General features: G+C 40.1%; 1 protein-coding gene across 15 annotated transcripts in view; it reads left to right on the plus strand.

The window, feature by feature from the left end:
- Positions 1-24,156, plus strand: part of SPATA6L (spermatogenesis associated 6 like) — a 65,133-nt gene that overhangs the window by 71 nt on the left and 40,906 nt on the right. For 10 of the 15 annotated variants that reach the window (XR_002336112.1, XM_021064005.1, XM_021064011.1 and 7 more), the window contains exons 1-3: positions 14,007-17,130; positions 17,323-17,460; positions 20,874-20,922. Coding sequence is in view for 14 of the 15 variants with exons in the window: in XM_021064005.1 (XP_020919664.1) it covers positions 16,903-17,130; positions 17,323-17,460; positions 20,874-20,922 (415 nt within the window). In the remaining variant the exon portion in view is untranslated. Of the gene's footprint in view, positions 1-12,880; positions 13,157-14,006; positions 17,177-17,322; positions 17,461-20,873; positions 20,923-24,156 lie in introns of those variants that run through there. The other 5 variants (XM_021064045.1, XM_021064059.1, XM_021064053.1 and 2 more) reach the window with 5 other exon arrangements.

Consider the following 24,156-nt stretch of genomic DNA (forward strand, 5'->3'; position numbering starts at 1 on the left):
GCGTCCCGGGGCCTGCAAGTAGGGGGTTTTGTCTGGAAGTCAGTTTTGTTTAAAACTCCCTTCTCTGAAGCCTTTCAGCGCTGCTGGTTTACCCTTAACGGCGCTGTTGGTCGTGTAGTATTAAATATTTATCTGGAGTTTCCTACGCAGTAAATGGTGGGTCCTAGAGGCCGGGGGGGGGGGGTGCTCGGACCAAATGTTATCCGCTTTGTGTATTGTTTAAAAACCAAGTCCTTCCTGTGCACTGATATGTAAACCGGTTTCTGAAGTGGGGGTGGGGGCAGTTAAAGTAGGGAGTAAGTTGAAAAGCGGCGCCGATTTTTCACTCATTTCAAGTTACAAACACCTAGATTCTGCGAAGCTTTGCGGGCGGGGCCGGGGGAAGGAGTATGCCAAAGGTAAAGTACTGCAAAGAGTAGGGCTTGAGAAAATAGTGTACCACCAATAGCGAGCGCATAGAGAGGGCTTCCTGTATTTATGCTTATTTCGTTTAATCGTAAAGATTTGTGCTCTCATTATCTCCTTTCTTGAGAAGAGGAAATAGATCCAGCATGCATAATGTCACACATTTTAACGGAAAGAAGTAGGATCTGCCCAGGGAGTTTAACTTCAAAACGTGCACATTTAACAATCAGGCTTTGTTGCCCTACTTGTAATTAAAGAGACCCAAATAAAAATGAGACGCCATTTTTTTAATCTTTTGAAGTTTGTCAATACCGAGTGTAGACAAGGTGTGAGGAAGTGCTATTAGAATATCATTTGTGTAACTTTTTTGGGAGGGGTAATTTGACAGTATTAGAGGTTTAAGTGCTTTGATTCAGCAATTTAAATACCAGGAAATTGTCCAACCAAGTTATTTTTTGCACCAATAAGCAGTGATTTACCTACAAAGGTGTTTATTGCAGCGTTTTGTGTGTGTGTGTGGGTGGCCAGGAAAAAAGAAGAAACAATCTAATTGCCCATCAATAGAGGATCTTAAATAAGTTATATATTAATATGATGGGATATTATCAATTTTAAAATGAGTAGATATAGGGAGCTCCCCTTGAGGCTCGGTGGTAATGAACCTGACTAGTATCCATAAGGATGCCTTTCCATCCCTGGCCTTGCTCAGTGGGTTAAAGAATCCAGCAACGGTTGTGTAGGCTGGCAGCTGTAGCTCTGATTGACACCTAGCCAGGTAACTTTCATATGCTGCAGGCATGACTCTAAAAAGCAAAAAAAGCAAAAGCAAAAAAAAAAAAAAAATAGATATAATGTGCTAATATAGATCAAATTCATACCTTATGGACCTATCCAGTGGGTCTAATGTAGGTTCTTATTCCCTCTCTAACCTGTAACTTTCTATCATTTCCCTGGACATTTCCTTCCTAGTATTTATCATACTGATATTATCTATGCTCACGTATTTATATTTCCTACCCCATTAGAATGTAAAGTCCACAAGGGCATAGATTGTTTCTTGTTCACTCCTATGCCTCCATTACCCAGAATAGTACCTAGCACATAGTAGATATCCAATAATATGTGTTGAATAGATGAATAGGGAACAAATGAATGGAAACAAGGATAAAAGGAAAGGTGTAGGATTACAAATAGAAGAGGGTAAAAAGGGAATGGGAAGAATTATGTTTTGGTAGGAGAGGAAAGGGTGGATATAATGATATCAGAAGTAGCCTCATCTTAACCATTGCTGACTTTTGGGCCTAAATCCTGTGCCGTGGTACAGTGGAAACTTTTTATTATTTTTTTTTTTTGGTCTTTTTTCTTTTTAGGGCCACACCCATGGCATATGGAGGTTCCCAGGCTAGGGGTCTAATCTGAGTTGCAACTGCCATCCTATGCCAGATCCTTAACCCACTGAGCAAGGCCAGGGATCGAACCTGCAACCTCATGGTTCCTAGTTAGATTCGTTTTCGCTGCCCCACCATGGGAACTCCCGACAGTGGAAACTTTTTACAAGTTTTGGAATGAAATCATACCCTTTTCTGCTTTCTTATTTTGGATAATAAATATAATTCCTTGAGAATTGCTTTGGGTCATAATTAGCCTCCCACATACATAGAAATAGCCAGCTGAAACTCTAAGGAGCAAATTAATTTTTCCTGAATAGAAATTACTTTAAAATGGGAGCATATGGACTTCCAGAATGCCCAAGGGTAGTCCTGTGGAATCATTAAGTATTTAACCTACAAGTGCCAGTGAGTCAAAGCAGCAATCAGAGAGTAACATGAGTTTAACTCAGGAACTCTAAAGTTTGTGAAATAGGTTTCATGTCTGGGTCTAAATCCCAAATGACTTCACGATTATTAAAAGCTGTTTAATTGCAATTTAATTTCTTCCCTGGAAGCATTTTCATACTTGGGGAATAGTCTCAAGGAGTGTGTATTCTTAAAGAAATACTCAAATTGCCAGCTTCTGTTTTGTATTGTCATGCAGAGACCACAGATCTTATAACACACTACTTCTTTTTTGAATTACTTGTAGAGTGTTATACATCACAATAGTTTTCTTATGGCATCTGAATTTGAGGTGAATAGATCCACTATATTTTCTTTTTAAATGTGTGTAAGGGAGTTCCCGTTGTGGCTCAGTGGAAACAAATCTGACTACATCCATGGGGACACAGGTTTGATCCCTGGCCTCCCTCACTGGGTTAAGGATCTGGCATTGCTGTGAGCTGTGGTGTAGGTCACAGATGCAGCTTTGATCCTGAGTTGCTGTGGCTGTGTTGTAGGCCAGAAGCTACAGCTCTGATTTGACCCCTAACCTGGGAACCTCCTCATGCCACGTGTGTAGCCCTAAAAAGACAAAAAAAAAAAGGCTTCTATTGAGGGGAATTATGATGACACCACCAAGAATCTTCTTGATGGGCTATTTTAAGAAAGAATGAGGTCTTCATAAAGCTATGATTGCTTTTCTTATTTAAGTATATGTTTAGGGTTTTAAATTGTTACTATGTTTTTTTTTTTTTTTTTTTTTTTTTTTTTTTTTGTCTTTTTGCCATTTCTTGGGCTGCTCCCACGGCATATGGAGGTTCCCAGGCTAGGGGTTGAATTGGAGCTGTAGCCACCAGCCTACACCAGAGCCACAGCAACGTGGGATCCGAGCCGCGTCTGCAACCTACACCACAGCTCAAGGCAACGCCGGATCGTTAACCGTGAGCAAGGGCAGGGACCGAACTGGCAACCTCATGGTTCCTAGTCAGATTCGTTAACCACTGTGCCATGACGGGAACTCCAACTATGAATATTTTTATTTGTTTTTATTTTTTATTTTATTTTTTGTCTTTTTGCCTTTTCTTGAGCTGCTCCCGCGGCATATGGAGAGGTTCCCAGGCTAGGGGTTGAATCGGAGCTGTAGCCTCCGGCCTACACCAGAGCCACAGCAACGCGGGATCCAAGCCACATCTATGACTTACACCACAGCTCACAGCAACGCCGGATCCTTAACCCACTGAGCAAGACCAGGGATCAAACCTGCAACCTCATGGTTCCTAGTCAGATTCATTAACCACTGCGCCACGACAGGAACTCCAAGATTTTGCTACTTTTAAAAATCCATTTCTTTTATTCATTTGCTGGAGTATTTGGAAACAAAATCTTAGACATTAGATCATTTCTGCTACATAACTTTAATATGCATCTCTAGACAGTGTTAATATTTGGCTTCCATAAACATAAGGGTATTATTGTATCTTTCAAAGTTAATTACTTGGTATTCTCTAATACCCAAATCATAATCAGATTTCCCAAAATAGTGTTAAATATTCTATTTAAGTTGGTTTGTCTGAATCAGTGTCTCAGCAAAGTCCATGTATTACATTTGGTTGTCAAGTCTTATATCTGTTAATCTAGGGAGCATTTCTCCTCCCCTCCTTCCTTTTTTTTTTTTTTTTTTAAATGTTATCATTTTGTTGCACAACTAGCTTAGTTTTCCTATAAAATGTCTCATGTTCTAGACATGTCTGTTTGCTTCCTTGCGGTGTCATTAACAAGCTTCTTTATCCACCATAAAGTGAAGTTAGCTCTAGAATAACACTGCTCTGTAATGATGGAAATAGTCTATTTTCACTATCAAGTACAATAGCCACTAGCCAGATGTGGCTGTTGAGCACTTTAAATGTGGCTAGTATGAGTGAGGAACTGAATTTTAAATTTTATTTCATTTTAGATAATTTAAATTTAGCCACCTGTGGCTTCCTTATTAGACTGTGAAACTCTAGTGGCTTGCTTGCTTGCTTATTTATTTATTTATTTATTTATTTATTTATTTATTTATTGTCTTTTTGCCTTTCCTAGGGCCACTTCCGCGGTATATGGACGTTCCCAGGCTAGGAGTCGAATCAAAGCTGTAGCCGCCAGCCTACGCCAGAGCCACAGCAATGCGGGATCCAAGCCTCATCTGCAACCTAGACCACAGCTCACGGCAACGCCAGATCCTTAACCCACTGAGCAAGGCCAGGGATTGAACCTGCAACCTCATGGTTCCTAGTTGGATTCGTTAACCTCTGCGCCACGACGGGATCTTCTAGTGGCTCATTTAGATTCAACTTCAACTTCCTTGACAAAAGTGCTTCATAGGTGCATCCTATATCACATACGAAGAAGACGTTAGATGTCACCTTTAATAATGTTAAGGTTGATCAATGGCTTCATATGGTGACAGGCTGATCCCCTAATGTGAATTTCCCTCAAAGAATATGATTTTAACATTAAGATTTTTTTTTTTCCACTGTACAGCATGGGGACCAAGTTACACATACATATATACATTTTTTTTCTTCCCACTGTTCTATTGCGATGTAAGTATCTAGTCATAGTTCTCAATATCTACACAGCTGGATCTCATTGTAAATCCATTTCAAGAGCAATAGTTTGCATCCGATAACCCCAAGCTCCCAATCCCTCCCACTCCCTCCCTCTCCCCTCCCGGGCAGCCACAAGTCTGTTCTCCAAGTCCATGATTTTCTTTTCTGTGGAAAGGTTCATCTGTGCCGTATATTAGATTCCAGATATGTGATATCATATGGTATTTGTCTTTGTCTTTCTGACTTATTTCGCTCAAGATGAGAGTCTCTAGTTCCATCCATGTTGCTGCAAATGGCGTTACATCGTTCTTTTTTATGGCTGAGTAGTATTCCATTGTGTGTATATACCACATCTTCCTAATCCAATCGTCTGTCAATGGACATTTGGGTTGTTTCCATGTCTTGGCTAGTGTGAATAGTGCTGCAATGAACATGTGGGTGCCTGTGTCTCTTTTAAGAAGAGTTTTGTCCAGATGTATGCCCAAGAGTGGGATTGTGGGGTGATATGGTAGTTCTATGTATAGATTTCTAAGGTATCTCCAAACTGTTCTCCATAGTGGTGTACCAGTTTACATTCCCACCAATAGTGCAGGAGGGTTCCCTTTTCTCCACAGCCCCTCCAGCACTTGTTATTTTTGGACTTCTTAGTGATGGCCATTCTGACTGGTGTGAGGTGGTATCTCATGGTAGTTTTGATTTGCATTTCTCTTATTATCAGGGATGTTGAGCATTTTTTCATGTGTTTGTTGGCCATCTGCACATCTTCCTTGGAGAACAGTCTATTCAGGTCTTTTGCCCATTTTTCCATTGGGTGGTTGGCTTTTTTGCTGGTGAGTTGTATAAGTTTCTGGTATATTCTAGAGATTTAGCTCTTGTCCGTTGCATCATTTGAAACTATTTTCTTCCATTCTGTAAGTTGTCTTTTTGTTTTCTTTTTGGTTTCCTTTGCTGTGAAAAAGCTTGTCAGTTTGATGAGGTCCCATGGGTTTATTTTTGCTCTAGTTTCTATTGCTTTGGGAGACTGACCTGAGAAAATATTCATGATGTTGATGTCAGAGTGTTTTGCCTATGTTCTCTTCCAGGAGTTTGATGATGTCTTGTCTTATATTTAAGTCTTTCAGCCATTTGGAGTTTATTTTTGTGCATGGTATGAGGGTGTGTTCTAGTTTCATTGTTTTGCATGCAGCTGTCCAGTTTCCCAGCAATGCTTGCTGAATAGACTTTCTTTTTCCAATATTATGCTCTTGCATCCCAAAGATTAATTGACCATAGGTGTCAGGGTTTATTTCTGGGTTCTCTATTCTGTTCCATTGGTCTGTCTGTCTGTTTTGATACCAGTACCACACTGTTTTGATGACTGTGGCTTTGTAATGTTGCCTGAAGTCTGGGAGAGTTATGCCTCCTGCTTGGTTTTTGTTTCTCAAGATTACTTTGGCAATTCTCAGTGTTTTGTAGTTCCATATAAATTTTTGGATCTTTTGTTCTAGTTCTGTGAAAAATGTCATGGTAATTTGATAGGGATTTCATGGAATCTGTAGATTGCTTTGGGTAGTATGGCCATTTTTACAATATTGATTTTCCCAATCCAGGAACATGGAATATCTTTCCATTTCTTTACATCTTCTTTAATTTCTTTGATTAACGTTTCATAGTTCTTGGCCTATAAGTCCTTTACCTCCTTAGTCAGGTGTATTCCCAGGTATATGACTTTTTTGGGGTGCAATTTTAAAAGATATTGTATTTTTGTATTCCTTTTCTAATATTTCGTTGGTATACAGAAATGTGACTGATTTCTGAATGTTAATCTTATATCCTGCTACTTTGCTGAATTTTTAACATTAAGATTTTTTGAAAGGAGTTCCCTTGTGGTGCAGTGAGTTAAGGATCCAGTATCCTCACTGCTGTGGCTCTGGTCATTGCTGTGCACAAGTTCAATCCCTGGCCCAGGAACTTCAACATGCTGTGGGTGCAACCAAAAAAAAGAAAAGATTTTTTTTTTAAATATAAACTTCATCTTTACGCAGTTTATGAGAACCAAGGAAAGAGCCCATGTAGCTCATTATGTTCTTTTGTATATTTATAGTCAAAGTCAGAAAGGTAAATTTTTTTCCTCTGTATATCAGACTGTGAGAAAACTAAGCTGTTAAAGAACATTTCAGAGAAAGACTTTGAAGAAGGCCAAACAGAAAACAAAATTAGTTTCTGAGTCTTGAGGCTGGGTCTGCACTTAAAAAAAAAAAAAAAAAAATCAGTAGTCTGACATTACATTACTGCTTAAATAATCCAGATTATTTCTTGTTCTTGAGGGTTCCCCACCACCACCCCAGACATTTCTTACAAATCCTAAAGAACAGCTTACTTTGGAAGCTCGATTTGCTGATGTTACTCACATTTGCTAATGAATAATTCACTGGCACAAAAGATCACAGTATCTAATAAATGAGTTTGAGTCTAGACGTAAACTAATGGCCCAGAACCAGACTTTGAAAATCTTTCTCACTTATTGTTGAATACAGCTTCCCTTTTAGAGAGAACTGGCTGTCATAAGTGGGCATGAACATGATGGTTTTCCTTATCTGCTGCCTTGTCAGGTAATGTGGGTGGGAGGGAACTGATGGAAAGATAGAGGGCAGAACAGTGGTTCCAAAACCTAATTTGACTAACTCTACCCCTTGCAGAATCTAATGAAAACTACAGGCTCTCTTCTCAGAAAAGATGCACATATGCACATATGTGAAAAGTTCCCTATCATTTCAGGGGCTTTCGGGTCTCTGAGACAACCAGTGATCACAGGAGAAGACACTCTGCACTGGAAGCAAAAGGAGCAGACACATGTGCATGGATTTTTCTCACAGCAAACAGTATATAGGATGGAGCCCCCCAAAAGCCGAAGAAGCCAATTCCTGGTCCTTCCTATCTTCCCAAATGTATCTTTCTGTTGTTTTATGGTTTTTTAACTTGTTTTAATTTGTTTTCCTTTTTCAATTAGATAATGCAAATTCTTGGCAAAAATATTTTTAAAGTACCTAAGGATATTCAATGAAAAGTACATTTTCTATCTCTCTACTCTAGGTCCTTTCCCTAGAGGCATCCAATAGCAGTTTCTAGTGTAACTTTCCAGGAATATTCTTTTTGTTTGTTGGTTTGTTTGTTCATGGCTGCACCCACACAACATAAGGAAGTTCCTGGGCCAGGTATTGAATCTGAGCCACAGCTGCAGCCTATGCCACATCTGCCACATTGCCAGATCCACTGCGGTGAGCCAGAGATCAAAACCACACCTCTGCAGTGACTCCAGCTGTTGCACTCAGATTCTTAACTCACCAGTGGGAACTCCCTCCAGTAATATTCTAAACATATATGTGCATATTTGCCAAGTGGCTGCACACTTTACACATTTTTCCCCCTTAGTCCTATATTTTAGAGTTTTACTACTAGGACTTATAGCTCTGCTTTATTTTATTTATTTATTTATTTATTTATTGTCTTTTTGCCATTTCTTGGGCTGCTCCCGCAGCATATGGAGGTTCCCAGGCTAGGGGTTGAATCGGAGCTGTAGCCACCAGCCTGCACTAGAGCCACAGCAGTGTGGGATCCAAGCCGCATCTGCAACGCCGGATCCTTAACCCACTGAGCAAGGGCAGGGACCGAACCTGCAACCTCATGATTCCTAGTTGGATTTGTTAACCACTGAGCCACAATGGGAACTCCTGCTTTATTCTTTTATCATGCTACATACTATTCCATCCTGAGGCTTAACCATAATTGATTTAATCTAGGCTTACTTAATGAACCTTTAGGTGGTTTCCAGTATTTTTTTAAACTATAGCGGAAACAAATCCGACTAAGAACCATGAGGTTGAGGGTTCGATCCCTGGCCTTGCTCAGTGGGTTAAGGATCAGGCGTTGCCATGAGCTGTGGCGTAGGCTGGCAGCTAGCTGTAGCTGTGATTTGACCCCTAGCCTGGGAACCTCCATATGCCATGGGTGCGGCCCTAAAAAGCAAAATAAATAAGTAAAAATAAACTACAAATAAAAAAAGCAGCATAAGTTCTTTTGTACTTGTGAAAGTATACCCATATGTAGCTATTCCTAGCAGTGGAATTCCTCAGTCAAATGAAAAATTTTGATTAATAGTAACATTGTTCTCCAGAGAAGTTATGTGTGGTAGACAGAGTAATGGCCCCCAAAGAAATCTACCTCCTAATCCCTGGAACCTGTGAATGTGTTACCTTCCATGTCAAAGGGAAATAAACTTGTAGATGGAATCAAGGTTTTGAATTAGTTGATCCTAAAATAGGGAAATTATCCTGGATTATCTAGTGAGACCTGTGTTGTTATAGAGGTCGGTTTTTTTTTAAATTTAATTTAATTTAATTTTTGTCTTTTTTGCCTTTTGAGGGCCGCTCCCATGGCATATGGAGGTTCCCAGGCTAGGAGTCGAATCGGAGCTGTAGCTGCCAGCCTATACCACAGCCACAGCAATGCGGAATCCAAGCCGCACCTGCAACCTACACTACAGCTCATGGCAACGCCTGATCCTTAACCCACTGAGCAAGGCCAGGGATCGAACCCGAAACCTCATTGTTCCTAGTTGGATTCGTTAACCACTGAGCCATGACAGGAACTCCATTACAGAGGCCCTTAAAAAGTAGAATCAGGAGATGGTAGCCTGAGAAGGACTTGGCTTAGTGTTGCCGACTTTGACGATGAAGGAAGGGAGCTACTTACTAGTCAAGGAATGAAGGCAGCCCCATAGAAGCTGGAAAAGTGAGGAAACGGAAAACAGGGAATGCAGCCCTGCTGACGTTCTACTTTTAGAGATCTACATTGGATTTCCGATCCACAAAACCAAAAATAATAAAGTCTGTCTTGTTTTGAGCCATTAAGTTTGTGGTAGTTTTTTGTGGTAGCCATAGAAAATTAATACACTCTATGCATTTATACTCCTACTAGCAATGTCTGAATGTGTTTTCCCACGTCTCTACCATTAATGCTTCCTTCTTTTAAATAGTTTCCTTCCCTCATATGAATACTTCTTTCTATGTTATTTGAAAAGAAATGTTTGCAATTTGGTGTCCTACAATTATTTTTTATATAAAAGGAAAATATCAGCTGTAATTATCTTTATACTTTTGTTCTTTGCTCATTGTAATTAACTCCTTGGAAAATTCCCATTTGGGTTATATGCCATTCTCTTGGCAGTGGCCAGGATGTGAACACGATGTATTACTGATGTGTCATTTCTGCAATGCCGTTATCACTGCTGAGCAGCCTGCACTGCAGAAATACTCTGGGAATAAGAGTTGTGTTTATTTTCTGCAACCTACAACAACACCTACACACATAATAAAACCAATCTCTGTCCAATCCTTGAATGGCTTTGCCTGGACTCTGGTGGAGGTGGCAGCCTCAGTCTCTGCAAGAGGAGCCAGAGGCATTGTGTATGTAGCAAATTTTGCATCTCCCTGGCAACTAGGTACCTCACATGACCATGGTGGGGGAAATTAACAGAGTGTAAATATTTCCTCTCAGCTCATTTAATACCCCCAGGGAAAAATAGCAGAGGTATCTGTGCCTAATCCTTTCCCATTTTGCACATTTAGTTTGCACTGTAGTGATAGGACCTCCCTTTACCCATGTACACTAAACCCTATAGACTGCCTTGATCATCTCTGCATTTAACATCTATTCAGGATAATTACTGAGCATCAGCTATGCTAGGTACTTAGGATAAAAACTCTTAGCCATGCAGAGCTTACAGTTTACAAAGACATATAGTAATCAACAATCACAGGAGCAAATGCAAAACTGCTATTGTGACAGTTTGCCTATGTATATATATTTGCAATGGTGAGACTTCACCTTGTCTGGGAAAGCTTAAGAGAGGCTTGGGTGGGATATGTAAATCTGTGTACATGTGGTAATGTTGTGGAAACTGCAAAAACCGTGGCAACGGAAGGAGACAAACAGCACTCGGAGATATGGAAAAGCAAGGTTTATTCAGCACCGGTGCGGGCTCAGAGGAGTCACCTCCAGAGTCTGAGCACCAGGTCTTTGTTCTCAGTAACTTTTATACACAACAAGGTCTTGATTTTTCCATGTAAGCATCCTGGACCTCCCCCATCCCCAAGCAGACAGTGTTCCTCCCTAAGAAACTGAGCAAGCAAGGTTACAGAAGCGGAACTGATAAGCAATGCTGGGTACCTGATTAGCAGGGCTGCTGGCTTGGACAGAGAGCACACGGTTGTTACATTATTACAAGAAGGGTGGCATAGTGATGAGTACAGCTGGAAAGGCTTGCAGCTGCCTTCTTAGCCAAGGGTGGGGGGGTTGTTCTTTAGTTAAAACTCCATTTCAGGAATACATACCTATAGTGGATGATATCCTAGGTAAAGGATATAGAGTGAGGAAAAGAAAGACCCCAGAAACACTGCTTAGCCAGGGAGAGAAAGATGAATAGAGACAGAGAAAGAATGGCCAGAGAGTTGGAGGGAAGCCAGAATAGGGCTATGCCTTAGGAGCCAAGCAAGGAGAGTACAGTATCAAGGAGAGTTTGGTTAAGCAAGGAAAATTCAGTGAAGGCTATGAAGAGCATAGAATGGGACACTGTGTCTCTAGAGATCAATAGGATGTCTATATTACAAGGGCATGTGGTAGGGCCTACCTGGATTCAAGTGTGGCTGCTTCCCTTTAGCTGTGTGGACTTGGACAAAAGATTTTGTGGCCTCAGATTCTGCACCTGTAAATGAGGGTAACATCTCCTCAAAGAGTTATTGTGGGGATGCAACTACTTTCCATGCAATGTGCCTAGCATTTTGCAGGTTCTCAGTAAAGATTGATTCTTCCCTTCATTATGTCTGACCACTTATTTATTCATGTTTTGGTTTTCTCTCTACGTGATGTCTTAGCATTGGTTTGATGACGTATTTGTGAGTGTCCGGGCAGGTCCTGTCTCCATATATAAATGGTTTGATTAGTAAGGGTGCCAGCAAGCTGTTGTGAGCTGATAAATCAATGCTCTGGATCATGTAGGGAGCCAAGCACCTACTTGTGTGCCTCTTGGTATGCAGATAGGTCATTGAGAGCTGCATTACAAATCTTCCTTCATCATCTTGAGCTTTTTCCCTTCCAGGAAAGGCATTCCAATTACCAAAATGAATACTTAATTCTTGTCTCAGGACATTTTTCTGCACTCTCATTTCTGCTGTTGTATAAATCGCCAATTCAAAACATTAATAATAAATAACTCATCCCAGTAAATTTTTTGTTTTTTGTTTTTGTTTAGAGTTAACATTGGCTCTTCCAGGTTTTTTCTGATTGGCTAAACGCAGCCACTCCCGCTTTACTGCCTTCATTTTTAACTATTAAAAATGGGGAGGAAAGTACAATTTCCTTTACTGGTTAAAAACTCTTGCCCTGCCTGCCAGCTCTGATGGGTTTTAACAGTATAATCCTGGTTTTGGCAACTACAGTAGCTACTCATTGGCTGATAATGTAATTCAATTCTTGCCTTAAATTAACTAAACTCCAGGAAAGAGACTGGAAAATATTTCTGTTGTGGCTAAAAGGGTATATTTAACTTTTAAAACTAAGAAATATCCTTGTATTGTTAATTAGCACACGTTCCATTTCTTATTATTAACAGTGGTCCTATTTTCAGAACGAAACTTGAGGACATAACATTTCTTTAGCAAGGGAGTACTTTTAGGGCCATACTTCTATATTAATTGGAATTTTTACAAAACTTCCAGGACTTGGGGGTCGTATAGCTACTAAAAATGAGCAGTGCTTCAATTATAACGGAGTTATGGCACATTCGACTTTCAGGATGGAAACTGTAAACATTTTTAACAGTGGTTGGGGCACTAAAGAGAGTTGGTGTAAAGGAAACTAGCGCTCTTAGCATCTGGCGATCAGGCCGCCAGGCGATTAGGGCTTTTCCTCTAACTCACACTCTGGGAAGCCGACTTTAGGACACAGGGTTCCAAGTGGAGCGCCGGAGGCGCATGCGCCTGCGCTCTGGGACGAGTCCGAGTTCCAGGGCGGAAGGTTGCGCATTTGAGTGTCCATGACAACGCAACGCTTCCGCCTTCTGGAAGCCTAGGCTCCTGCTTGTACTGTGAGACCCTTCCTGGTGGGAGTGACCTGGGCTTGGGGGGACTAATGGGGAGTACGAGGGAGTGGGGGCTGGGGAAACTACTGGGAACGTTTGCTCTATGGATTGAACTAAACTAAGAAAAATCGGTCCAAGGTTCAGCACAAAAGGATATTTTCATCCCAGTCCTTTCGCCCACGTAGGGAACTATGCCTTTGGAGGTGGTGGTGGAACTGCAGATTCGGGCGGTAAGAGAAATCGACGATCCTCTCCCCTCCTTTTCCAAGTCAGACTCTTTCCCCAGGGTTCTTAAATGGTCCGGGTCGTTTTCACCACCCCTCCCTACCTCACCACACCCACATCATTATCTTTTGGGACAAATCATACCCATGTCCTTAAAATTCTCTTCATTGGTCCTTGCTGACTCTAACCTTTAATTCAGCTCAAACTCTTCCCGCTACTCTTGGTCCGCCAAAGCTTTCTTAGCTTTATCCTGAATATTTCTGTTCTTTTAAAATAACCTTGCACTAAGTCCGAGAAGGATCTTATTTTCTTCTCTAGGATAAATATTTACGAAAGAATTAAAAAGCCCCTTATTTATTTATTTTATTTTGCTTTTTTTATGGCCGCAGCCGCAGCATATGGAGGTTCCCAAGTTTACGCCACAGCAACAGCAACGCAGGATCTGAGCTGCGTCTGTGACCTACCCCACAGCTCAGGGCAGCTTGGGATCCTCAACCCACTGAGCCATGCCAAGGATCGAACCCGCATCCTCATGGATCTTAGTCGGGTTCTTTAACCACTGAGCCTTGAAGGGCTCCAAAAAGCCCCTTTAAATAACCAGGGAAGATTATAATTTAAAAAAGACCCATCTCTTCTTGACAATTTCCACCTCTATAAGCCAATCAAATATTTTCTAATTTATTTCCCTTACAGATGGTTCTAGCTTGCTAATGCCAAAAGGGAAATCAATCAACAACTGTTTTATAATTATCCACTGAATCATGCTTAAGTAAGGTGCTGTGGCAATGTGACCCCATTGTTCTTGTTTGGGGTCATTCCTCTTTTTTTTTTTTTTTTTTTTTTTGTCTTGCTATTTCTTTGGGTTGCTCCCATGGCATATGGAGGTTCCCAGGCTAGGGGTCGAATCAAAGCTGTAGCCACCGGCCTACGCCAGAGCCACAGCAATGCGGGATCCGAACCGCATCTGCGACCTACACCACAGCTCACGGCGACGCCGGATCGTTAACCCACTGAGCAAGGGCAGGGACGGAACCCGCAACCTCCTGGTTCCTAGTCGGTATTCGTTAACCACTGCGCCACGATGGGAACTCCGTTTGGGGTCATTCCTTTTATTTCGGCTTCTATTTTCTGGTCCTTCCATTTGTAGTTGGTGACAGACTGTCATGCAGCTTTGCCTGCCAATAAGGGGCTTCTTTACTGGCCATGATTACAAGCACAACACCAACAAGTTTCAGCCATGGAAATCTCGGTACAAATGACAAATGCTGTGGTTTCATCATATGTGCAGCTCTGAAACAAAGATTGAAATTTCCTTGATTCTTTCCATTTTGCTGACAGCAAATAGGACCAAACTGTATCAGTTGTGGTATATCAATTGTGAACCCTCACAATTGTGCAGTAAAATGAAGGAATTCTTGAGAAGTCTTCCTCCTCATCAAGGCAAAAATTAAACAAGTTTTCATCTCACTTCATTCAACATTACTGGTTAATTTTATTTTGACTTTTAAAAGGCATTATTAAATATACAATTAATTAACAGTGGAATCACTTATTTTACTGTACAGTACTTAGGATGCTCCAAAAAAATCAGGTGAATTGATCTGTGCTTTAAAAGCCAGCAAATTCAGGCCCCAGCTACAAGATAGGGAATTCCAGAAAAATAACCAGGACTGAGAAGGTGAGCTTAACTTTGAACTCCCACTATTGACTGTGGATGCTGCAAGAGGAAATATCATTGCTTCCAAATATCTGGCCTGAATATTGCTGCAATAAAATAAAGCATCTTTCTAAGGCTAAACAATAAAGGAAACCATTTAGAGTGTCACAGTTTGGGTGATTCAGGAAGTGAAGAGGTAGTCTGTGTTCTGGATATTGTGGAAATGAAAATGATTTGATTCTGTTTTGAAGAGTAGTTGTTCTTTTTTCATTGTGCCTCTCACACTTAGAAAGTTCACGCTTCCACCCAATCAGACCCTACTTGTTCCAGCCATTCTCCAGATTCGTATGTGTACCCTCTGACAGATCAAAGGGGATAATCCTTTCTATTATAAATGTCAAAATAATTGGTTATTAAGATTATCTAAAGATGCTAGTTCCATAAGTAATTTAAAACTTCATATTTTTAGGTAGAGCAGCATTTAAAGCACACAACCCTCTTCCCTCTTTCCTGGTCAAAGAATAATGAGCAGAGTCCACCCTGCAATTGGTGGTTTTTGGTGTTGGGATTTGGGGAGGCACCATGGATAAACTGCTTTGTGAGGGTCAATATAAACAGAAATTTGGGAGTTATACATTGTATAGCCGTAGGCTCCCTTTGATGAATTTCAAGTTAAATACTGTTACCTAAAGTGTGCTGTATAGAGGGAAATGGAATTCCATATGAAAAACCAATATACAGGGTCATCCTTGTGGTATATATTTGAAAGCTTACGCTGTTGCATTGCAAAGAATCAAGTTATTTCCCCTTTTATTACCTCATTAAATGAGCATTATTTTTTATTCAGTAGAAATGACAGGCAGCAGGGCCCATCTCCTTCCATACTGGTCCACTGACATATGTGGTGAGCCTCCCCCCAGGCTCTCAGTTCCTCTGATCTCCTCAGCAACCTCAGGATTACCACAAAACACAAAATTTACTGATGTCACCTTTTAAAAAGTAGCAACATTATAATCATCCCAACTTGGTTTCTTTGCAGTTCTCCTGGAGATATAAACAGTGTTAGATAAGTATACAGTAGAGTTTTTTGTTTTCTATACTATGGCTGTGATCAGTAATGGCCAGCACGTGCTCCAGCCTAGGAACCCATCAAGATGGCAGGGCACCTGAAATCCCAAAGGAAGCCTGAAATGTCTGGATGGCTGCTGGTTTATGTCAGCATCATCACATGTGGAAACCTTCAGATCTCCTGGTGCCTTAATGAATGAGATAGAGTCATTGTTGGTTCCACAATACAAAGAGGAACGGTGCATTGTAAGGTGAAAGCCAGCAATAGTTCACAATGCTGTACTGTGTGTAGCCCAAAAAAAAGCCAAAAGCCACGTCGGTTACATTATGCCGTCCCAGCATGACCCTGGAGAGGCCCAAGATGAAGGCCCATAGTACCACCAACACCCTCAACGGAATGGCTAGCACCAGGTGGTTCAGGATGAACCGCGACACTAGAGCGGCCCTCGTGGCGTGGCCCGAGGGGAAGGAGTACTTGTCCACAGAAAGGGTGAAAAACATGTCCATTTGGTTGTGGGTCGGGCGGCGTCTGCGGACCAGCCCCTTGATCAGGGCCACCAGGAGCAAGTCCAGAAGCAGAGCGAAGAGCAGGTTCGTTAGAACTTCGCGCCCGGCCCAGCTGTCGCTCCTGGACAGGCAGTACAGGGTGCCCAGCAGCCAGGGGATGCCGTGTCCCGAGATCTCCAGTAGTTTCATAAGGGGCCGCACGCTGCCCCAGGAAGAGCTCTCCCCCGCGCACACCCCCAGCTTCTTGGACAGCCACAGGTCAATGGCCAGCAGGGAGCGCAGGGCGATGCCCAGAAAGGACGGGTTCAGGTCCAAGCGATCCTCCTCGGGCAGTAGGGGCGGGGACGCCTGCGAGGGGTTTGTCCCGGCCAGCGGGAACGAGCCGCGGCGGTGCACGGGGCTCTCGGACGCGCGGAGCCGGGCGCAGGTGGGGTCGGCGCACGGCGTGCGGCTGTTGAGTAGGGACTGGAACTCGAACCTGCTGCTGCTGCCGCCGCCGCCGCCGCCGCCGCCGCCGCCATGGACAGGGCTACCGGGGCTGCTGGTGCTCGCGGCGCAGGCACCCAGCGGGCGTCCCTCGATGTTCCTCCGGGGGCTCGACATTGCCGCGTGCGGCCTGGACCGCAGGACCCGACAGGCCTAAGGGGAGAATTCTCGGCCTTGCACCCTCTTCCGCTTCCGCGTGGCCATCCTGGAGGGGCGGGGAGAGGAGCCAGTGAGAGGACGATTGTGACACCTGGCGGAGACGTGGGAAGAAACTGGAATTTCCAATTTGAGCGGGGAGAGGGCAGGGGTGGGTTGTGGTGTGGGAGATGCAGATAAAGGTTGCGGTGGTGGGGGAAACTTGACATTGTGTGAGGTTAGGGGAAATAGAGCCCAGTTTAAAAACAAAACAAACCCTGTTCTTTGTTTTTGTTTTTGTTTTGTTTTGTTTTTAAGATTTCTTGCCCAGGGGTGTTCCTTCCTGACAAGCACGATGTGTTCCTTGGTGTTTACCTCCTGAATCAGTACCTAGAGACAGACTGTCTTCCTTCTGTATTCCCTATTATGATTCAGCGGAGCATGAGGTTTGAAAAGGTAATCTTGACTTTCTCATTGCTAAATAGAGAAATTCAAATTCTGTTGTCTAAAGATCATTTAGTGGTTCTTATAAAGAACACAGTTTTTATAGTTATTTTTGTAAATTTTCTTTACAAAAATTACGTGAAAGTACCTCAGCACAGTTGCAAAGCCATAGTTGGAGGACTTGCTTTTCATCCCAGGTCTGAGCCAAGTTCTGTCAAACTAGTGCTAAATACCCTGGTGAATGTTTTCTTTTTTTTTTTTTTTTTTTTTTTTTTTTTTTTTTTTTTTTTTTTTTTTTTTCCTGGTTGAATTGTTTTCTACTTCCTTGGATCTGAACTCCCATGGGCAGAGACCGACCCATGGTTCTATATTCTAACTGGAGCAGAGAACATTTTCTGAATGTTCTCGGAGGTGTTAAGGGCAGTTGCATTACATTTCTGACAGATTATCAATAAACTAGCAGACCTTAGAAACAAACTATTTTAGACTCATAAAAATGACCCCAAACTAACCAAATTAGTTAAATGCTGTATCTGAAATCCTGGAACAAAACAAGAAGGCTCTTCAGATTTCACTGAACTTCTTTGAGTCACACCTGGTTTATTTAGCTGCAGTGATAAAAACTAGATTCCATTTCAGTGAATGTGATCATGATATAAACAGTAAAAAAACATTACCAACCCTCTTCCCACTTAGTGTTTAATGGAATATTAATTTCATTACTATGCAATTGCTGACAATCCCTTGACATTTTTGTTTTGGAATTTGGAGACAATAAATTTTAACCTTGATGAGTCTTTGATTTTTGTACCAAACAATATCACTGAGGTTATTTTTTTGGGGGGGTGGGGGAGGTAAATGTGGGAAGGCTCCAGCCAGGGTAGGACCTATCATTTTTAAAAGTCTGAGTGGTGGTGCCCAGAAAATGACTTGTCTGTTTTGAACTGAGACTGGAAAAATTGAGGATTGATTTTTGAAAGGGGTAGGGTTGTGTATAATATTTAAAAATCACAGCCCATTAAATTTAAATAGAGTCTCATAAACTGGTTAGATAAGAGAGGAGAGGAATAAATGGATATTACCTTAGAACATTCAGTCAAAACCCAAAGGAACTACTTCTACCATTTCATTGTTGGTAGTGATAAAAAGTGGGTGGTGAAAATCCAATCTATTTTCCCCCTCACGAATTTCCTTATTAGTTTTATCAATTTTAAATTGGCTCCTTTATTTTTCATTTTTATTTTTTTAATTTTTAGAACCGCACCCGTGGTATATGAAAGTTCCCAGGGCAGGGGTCAAATCCGAGCCACAGCAACATGGAATCTGAATCACATATGTGGCCTACACTGCAGCTCACGGCCATGTGGGATCTTTAACCCACTGAGCGGGGCAAGGGATCGAACCGGTGTCCTCATGTATACTAGTCAGGTTTGTTACCACTAAGCCACAACGGGAACTCCAAATTTGCTCCTTTAGAAGGCAGAAATTTTTCTTATAAGAAGCCCAAGGACATTAAATTGTAGAAGCTGTAAATCAGTCTATGAATGACAGAGATTTTCTAGACCAGTCTCCCAGACTTGTAGAAGAGGAGAGTGAGCCTTAGAGTCACATTCTAGATGCCACTACTGCTCTGTTGCAAAACCTTGTATTAGAGATTACTAGTCAAAAATATCATGGAATGGCAATTCCCTGGTGGTCTAGTGATTAGTACTTGGGTTTCACCTCTGCAGCCTGGGTTCTATCTCTGGTTTGGAACAGATCTCACATCAAAACACTGCACACAATGGCCAAGAAGAAAAAAAATTATGGGCCATTTTTCATTTTATAAATGCAATTAAATAAATGCTCTATTTTAAAATTTAAAAAATTGCCTTCTTCTGTGAGCTCTTTGGGTTCAAGCTTTCTACCAGTTGGCTCCAGCCTTCTTGTATCTGTTCCATTCTCTAGCTGTAAATATTTGCTGCGAGTACTAAAAACATTTCTCCTCCTTGGACCTTCTGTGTAATTCAGAATTGAATGTTCTAAAGCATTCAGATAAATAAGAGATTACTCATAAAGAATGTATGAGCCATTATGTTTGAGCAGTTCATGTTGATCATTTATTCCCTATGATCATTCTTGAGGAGAAGTGATGAAATATTACTGAAATAATTTTGGTGTTTTTGTCTTTTTAGGGCCACACACATGGCATATAAAGGTGCCCAGGCTGGGGGTTCAATCAGAGCTGTAGCTGCCAACTTACACCACAGCCACAGCAATGCCAGATCCAACACTCAGCGAGGCCAGGGATCAAACCTGTGACCTCATGGATACTAGTCTGATTCGCTAACCACTGAGACACTATGGGAACTCCTTACTGAAATAATTTTGGAAAAAAACCCAGCTCACCTACATTTGCTTGTTAAATCCAAGTCAGTAAGACAAAAATGGATCACAGGGAACTATATCTAATCACTTGAGATGGAACATGATGTAGGATCATGTGAGAAAAATGATGTATATATATGTATAACTGGGTCACTTTGCTGTACAGCAGAAATTGACAGAACATTATAAATCAACTAGAATAAAAAATTTAAAAAGTGGAATACAGGGAACAGCTTCCATGTTTATAGTTAAAGCAGACTTGATTTTGGATCAAAAGCAGATTTTAAACATTCTAAAGGTTAAGCATCATTTAAGTCAGAAATGTAATGCCTGAGATTAAACTCTGCTAAAAACTTGTATTTCTAACAGGATTCTAGAATTCAGGGAGAGGGGCATGGTATGCCTTTATTTCAGTCTTATCCCAGACACTTTTATCTCAAGGACAAAATAAACAGATTTGGCAGTGGCTAGACAGGTATCACAATGTTTATCTTGTATTTCATGATACACCTAAAACTTATGAGACTCTCTTTCTCTCTCTTATTATCTTTGGATTCTGTGGGAGTCTTGTTATGAATACTTAGCTTTTCTTTTGTGTTACATGTAGAATTTTTATTATGTTCTGTTTTAGCACAACCAATTGTATGGGAAGAGAAGTCATTCATTCAGTTAACATATAATGAGTATCTGTCCTATTCTGGATGTTTCTCTAAATACTCTAAGACTCTTTTGAGGTTGATGCCAGATGTGCTTTTAGCAACAAAATGTGGGGCTAGGTCAAGTAGATTGACATTTTGAACATGGGGTAGATTCAGCTAACTCAGATTTTCCTTGTACTTGGTATTATTGTATTAAATTTCATTCATTCATTCATTCTCTAATCATTTGTTAAATTTTTACCACATACCTGTTAAAGTTACTCCTGTTGAATCCTAAAGTATTATATGTCTGAATTTGATATGTATTAATTATTTGGGAGAATATAATGAAGAGTTTCTGTAAGTGTGTATTAATAAAACATTGAAAGTTTATTCCCCCTCCCCCCCGTTTTTTTGCAGGTATTTGAAAATGCAATAGATCCTGGAGCTGTAGCAGACATCTTAGAAAGTAGGTGCTCCCCCCCCACCACAAAAAAAAAGAGAGAAAGACTGTCGTATTTATGTAATTCAGATACAAAAATTCCACTATTTTCTTTTCTTTTTTGTCTTTTTAGGGCCGCACCCGCAGCACATGGAGGTTCCCAGGCTAGCAGTTGAATCAGAGCCACAGCTGATGGCCACAACCGCAGCCACAGCACTGGGGGAATCTAAGCCTCTTCTGTGACCTGCACCACACGTCAGGGCAATGCCGGATCCTTAACCCACTGAGTGAGGCCAGGGATTGAACCTGCATCTTCATGGATGCTAGTCAGATTCATTTCCACTGAACCAAGATGGGATCTCAAATTCTACTATTTTCTAAGTTGTGATACTTCCGTATTTAACCTGTATTTACTTTTAAGTATCTATGTAAAATTTGAAGCTTGTTGATTCAATTACAAACCCTTTTTAAGATATAGATGGGATATATTGGGTGGTATGATTCTGTTTATTATAGTTAAATGGTTTTTGTATCTTGACAGAGTTGTGCCATCACCATAATCAATTTTGGAACATTATCATCACTACAAAAAGAAACTCTATACCCATTCTTCCTCATCCCTTCCAGCCTAGGCAACTCCTAACTAATCTTTCTGCCTCTATAAATTTGCTTATTCTGGATATTTCATATAAATGAAATTATACAATATGTGGTCCTTTGTGACTGGCATCTTTTACTGAACATTTTCGAGGTTATTCCTTGCTATATTTTAGATTTCTTTTTATGTCCAAATAATGTTCCACTGTATGGATATACCAGGTTTTGTTTGCCATTTCATCACTTGATGGTTATTTGGATTGTTTTCACTTTGGGGCTATGATGAATAATGCTGCTTTAAATATTTGTGTATAATTTTTTTGAAAATGTGTTTTCATTTCTCTTGGCTATATACCTAGGAGTGGTATTGCTGGGTAACATGGGCAAACTTTTTTTTTTTTTTTTGAGGAACTTCCAGACAATACCAAAGGAATTATATCATTTTACATTTCATCAGCAATGTATGAGATTCAGTTTCTCCATATCTTGACCAACACTTGTGATTATCCTTTTGATTGGTAGCCAACCTTGTAGTAATGAAGTGGTATCTCCTGGTTTTGGTTTGAATTTCCCTGATAGCTAATAATATTAAGTACTTTTTCACATGCTTATTGGCCATTTGTTTATTTTATTTGGAGAAATATCTGTTCAAATCCTTTGCCTATATTTTAATTGGGTTTTTATTAAATTGTAAGTTCCTTATGTATTGTAGGTGTAAGTTCCATATCAGATGTATGATGGCAGATATTTTCTCCCATTCTTTGGATTATCTTTTCACTTTCTTTATGATGTTCTCTGAAACACAAAAGTTTTTAATTTTTATGAGTTGCATATTTTCTATTTTCCTTTTGTTATTTGTACCTTTGATGTCATAACTAAGAAACTGTTACCTAATTCAAGTCAAAGATTTACTTCTATGAGTTTTATGATTTTAGCTCTTACATTTAGGTATATCATACACATTGAGTTGATTTTTGTAAATGGCATGAGGCAAAGGTCTGATTTTGTCCTTTCACATCTGGATATCCAGTTGTCCCAGGACCATTGTTACTAAGAGTAGTTTTCTCCCATTGAGTAGTCTTGCAATTTTTGTTGGAAATCAATTGACTGTAAATGTAAGGGGTTGTTTTTTGGGTCTTGATTCTGTTTTGATCCATGTATCTATCATTATGCCATTGCCACACAATTTTTATTATTGTAGCCTTAGAGTTACTTTTAAAATCAGGAATGTGAGTCCTTTAACTTAGTTTCCTTTTTCAAGACTGTCTTTGCTATTTGGGCTCCATTAGTTTGCCATATGAACTTTAGAGTTAGCTTTTCAGTTTCTACAAAGAAGCCAGCCAGGACGTTGATGGGCATTGCGTTGAACCTGTAGATCAGTTTGGAGAATGTTGCCATCTTAACAATCGTAAGTCTTCCAATTCACGAATACATGTGGTGAGAATTAACTGAGTGTATGGAATTTAGAGACTGAGATAGATTAAGTGCTTACCATTACCACTGGGGTGATGGTTGGCAAGGATATAGTTCTTTATCTAGCTTGAAAAAACTAAAATCACAGAATGTTTTGGTTTTTAAGTCTTTTGGCATCAAAAATTCTGTCCTCATTCATTCGTGTTTTTCATAAATCTAAAAGAGAGAGTTTTACTTTTATTTCATATATTTTCCAACTTTTTTTTTGAGATAAAATTGACATACAACTTTGTGCAATTTAAGGTGTAAAACATGTTGATTTGATACACTGATATTTTGAAAAATGGTTTCTAGAGTAGTGTTAGCTGACACCTCTATCACATCACCCATTACCTTTTCTGTTTTGTGGTGAAAACATTTAAGATCTACTCTCTTAGTAACTCTCAGGTGTATAATATAGTGTTATTAACTATAATGACCATTATTGTCCATATTAAAATGTTTTCACTTTTAATATTTTGTGGGAATTTACTGATCTTTTAATTATACCATTTATGTTCTAAATTGCTTTTAAGATTTGAATTTACTTTTGCCCTTATAGACATTGAACATGGGCTATTTCTAAATATTTTGAAATAGGAAAATATAAAAAATATTATATTTATGTCTAATTTGTATAGTAATACAGCATACTATTTTTTAAAGTCTCACCGAAGTATAGTTTATTTACAAGATTGTGCTAATTTCTGCTGTCCAACAAAGGACTCAGTCATACATATATGCATATCCATTCTCTTTCAGATTCTTTTCTCACGTAGATTGTCACAGATGACTGGGTGGAATTCTCTGTGCTATGCAGCAGGTCCCCATTGGCCAGTTATTCCATATACCTCAGTGTGCATATAGCATACTATTTTAAGCAAGATAAATTTTTATGGGTCAATGGATAATATTACATTTTGAAATTTTAAAATTAAAAATACATTATTTCAGTAATTTATGAATATATCTTTAAGAGAGAAAATTTCACAATTTGGCAATACTTTTCAGAGAATGGAATGCTATTTTTATATCTAAATTTCTCTTACCCCAGGCCTCAATTTGTTGAGTCTAAAAATATCTGAGTTGTTAGTGGTATGGCACTTAATTATTATTAGTAGTAATGTAAATGGGGTGTTATGGCAGTTTTAAACTTAGTAATTAATGAAAAACTGGCAATGTTCTAAAGTATTAAAATCTTATTTTTCCTTT

Source organism: Sus scrofa, chromosome 1 (assembly GCF_000003025.6).
Source record: "Sus scrofa isolate TJ Tabasco breed Duroc chromosome 1, Sscrofa11.1, whole genome shotgun sequence".
Taxonomy (NCBI): Eukaryota; Metazoa; Chordata; class Mammalia; order Artiodactyla; family Suidae; genus Sus; species Sus scrofa.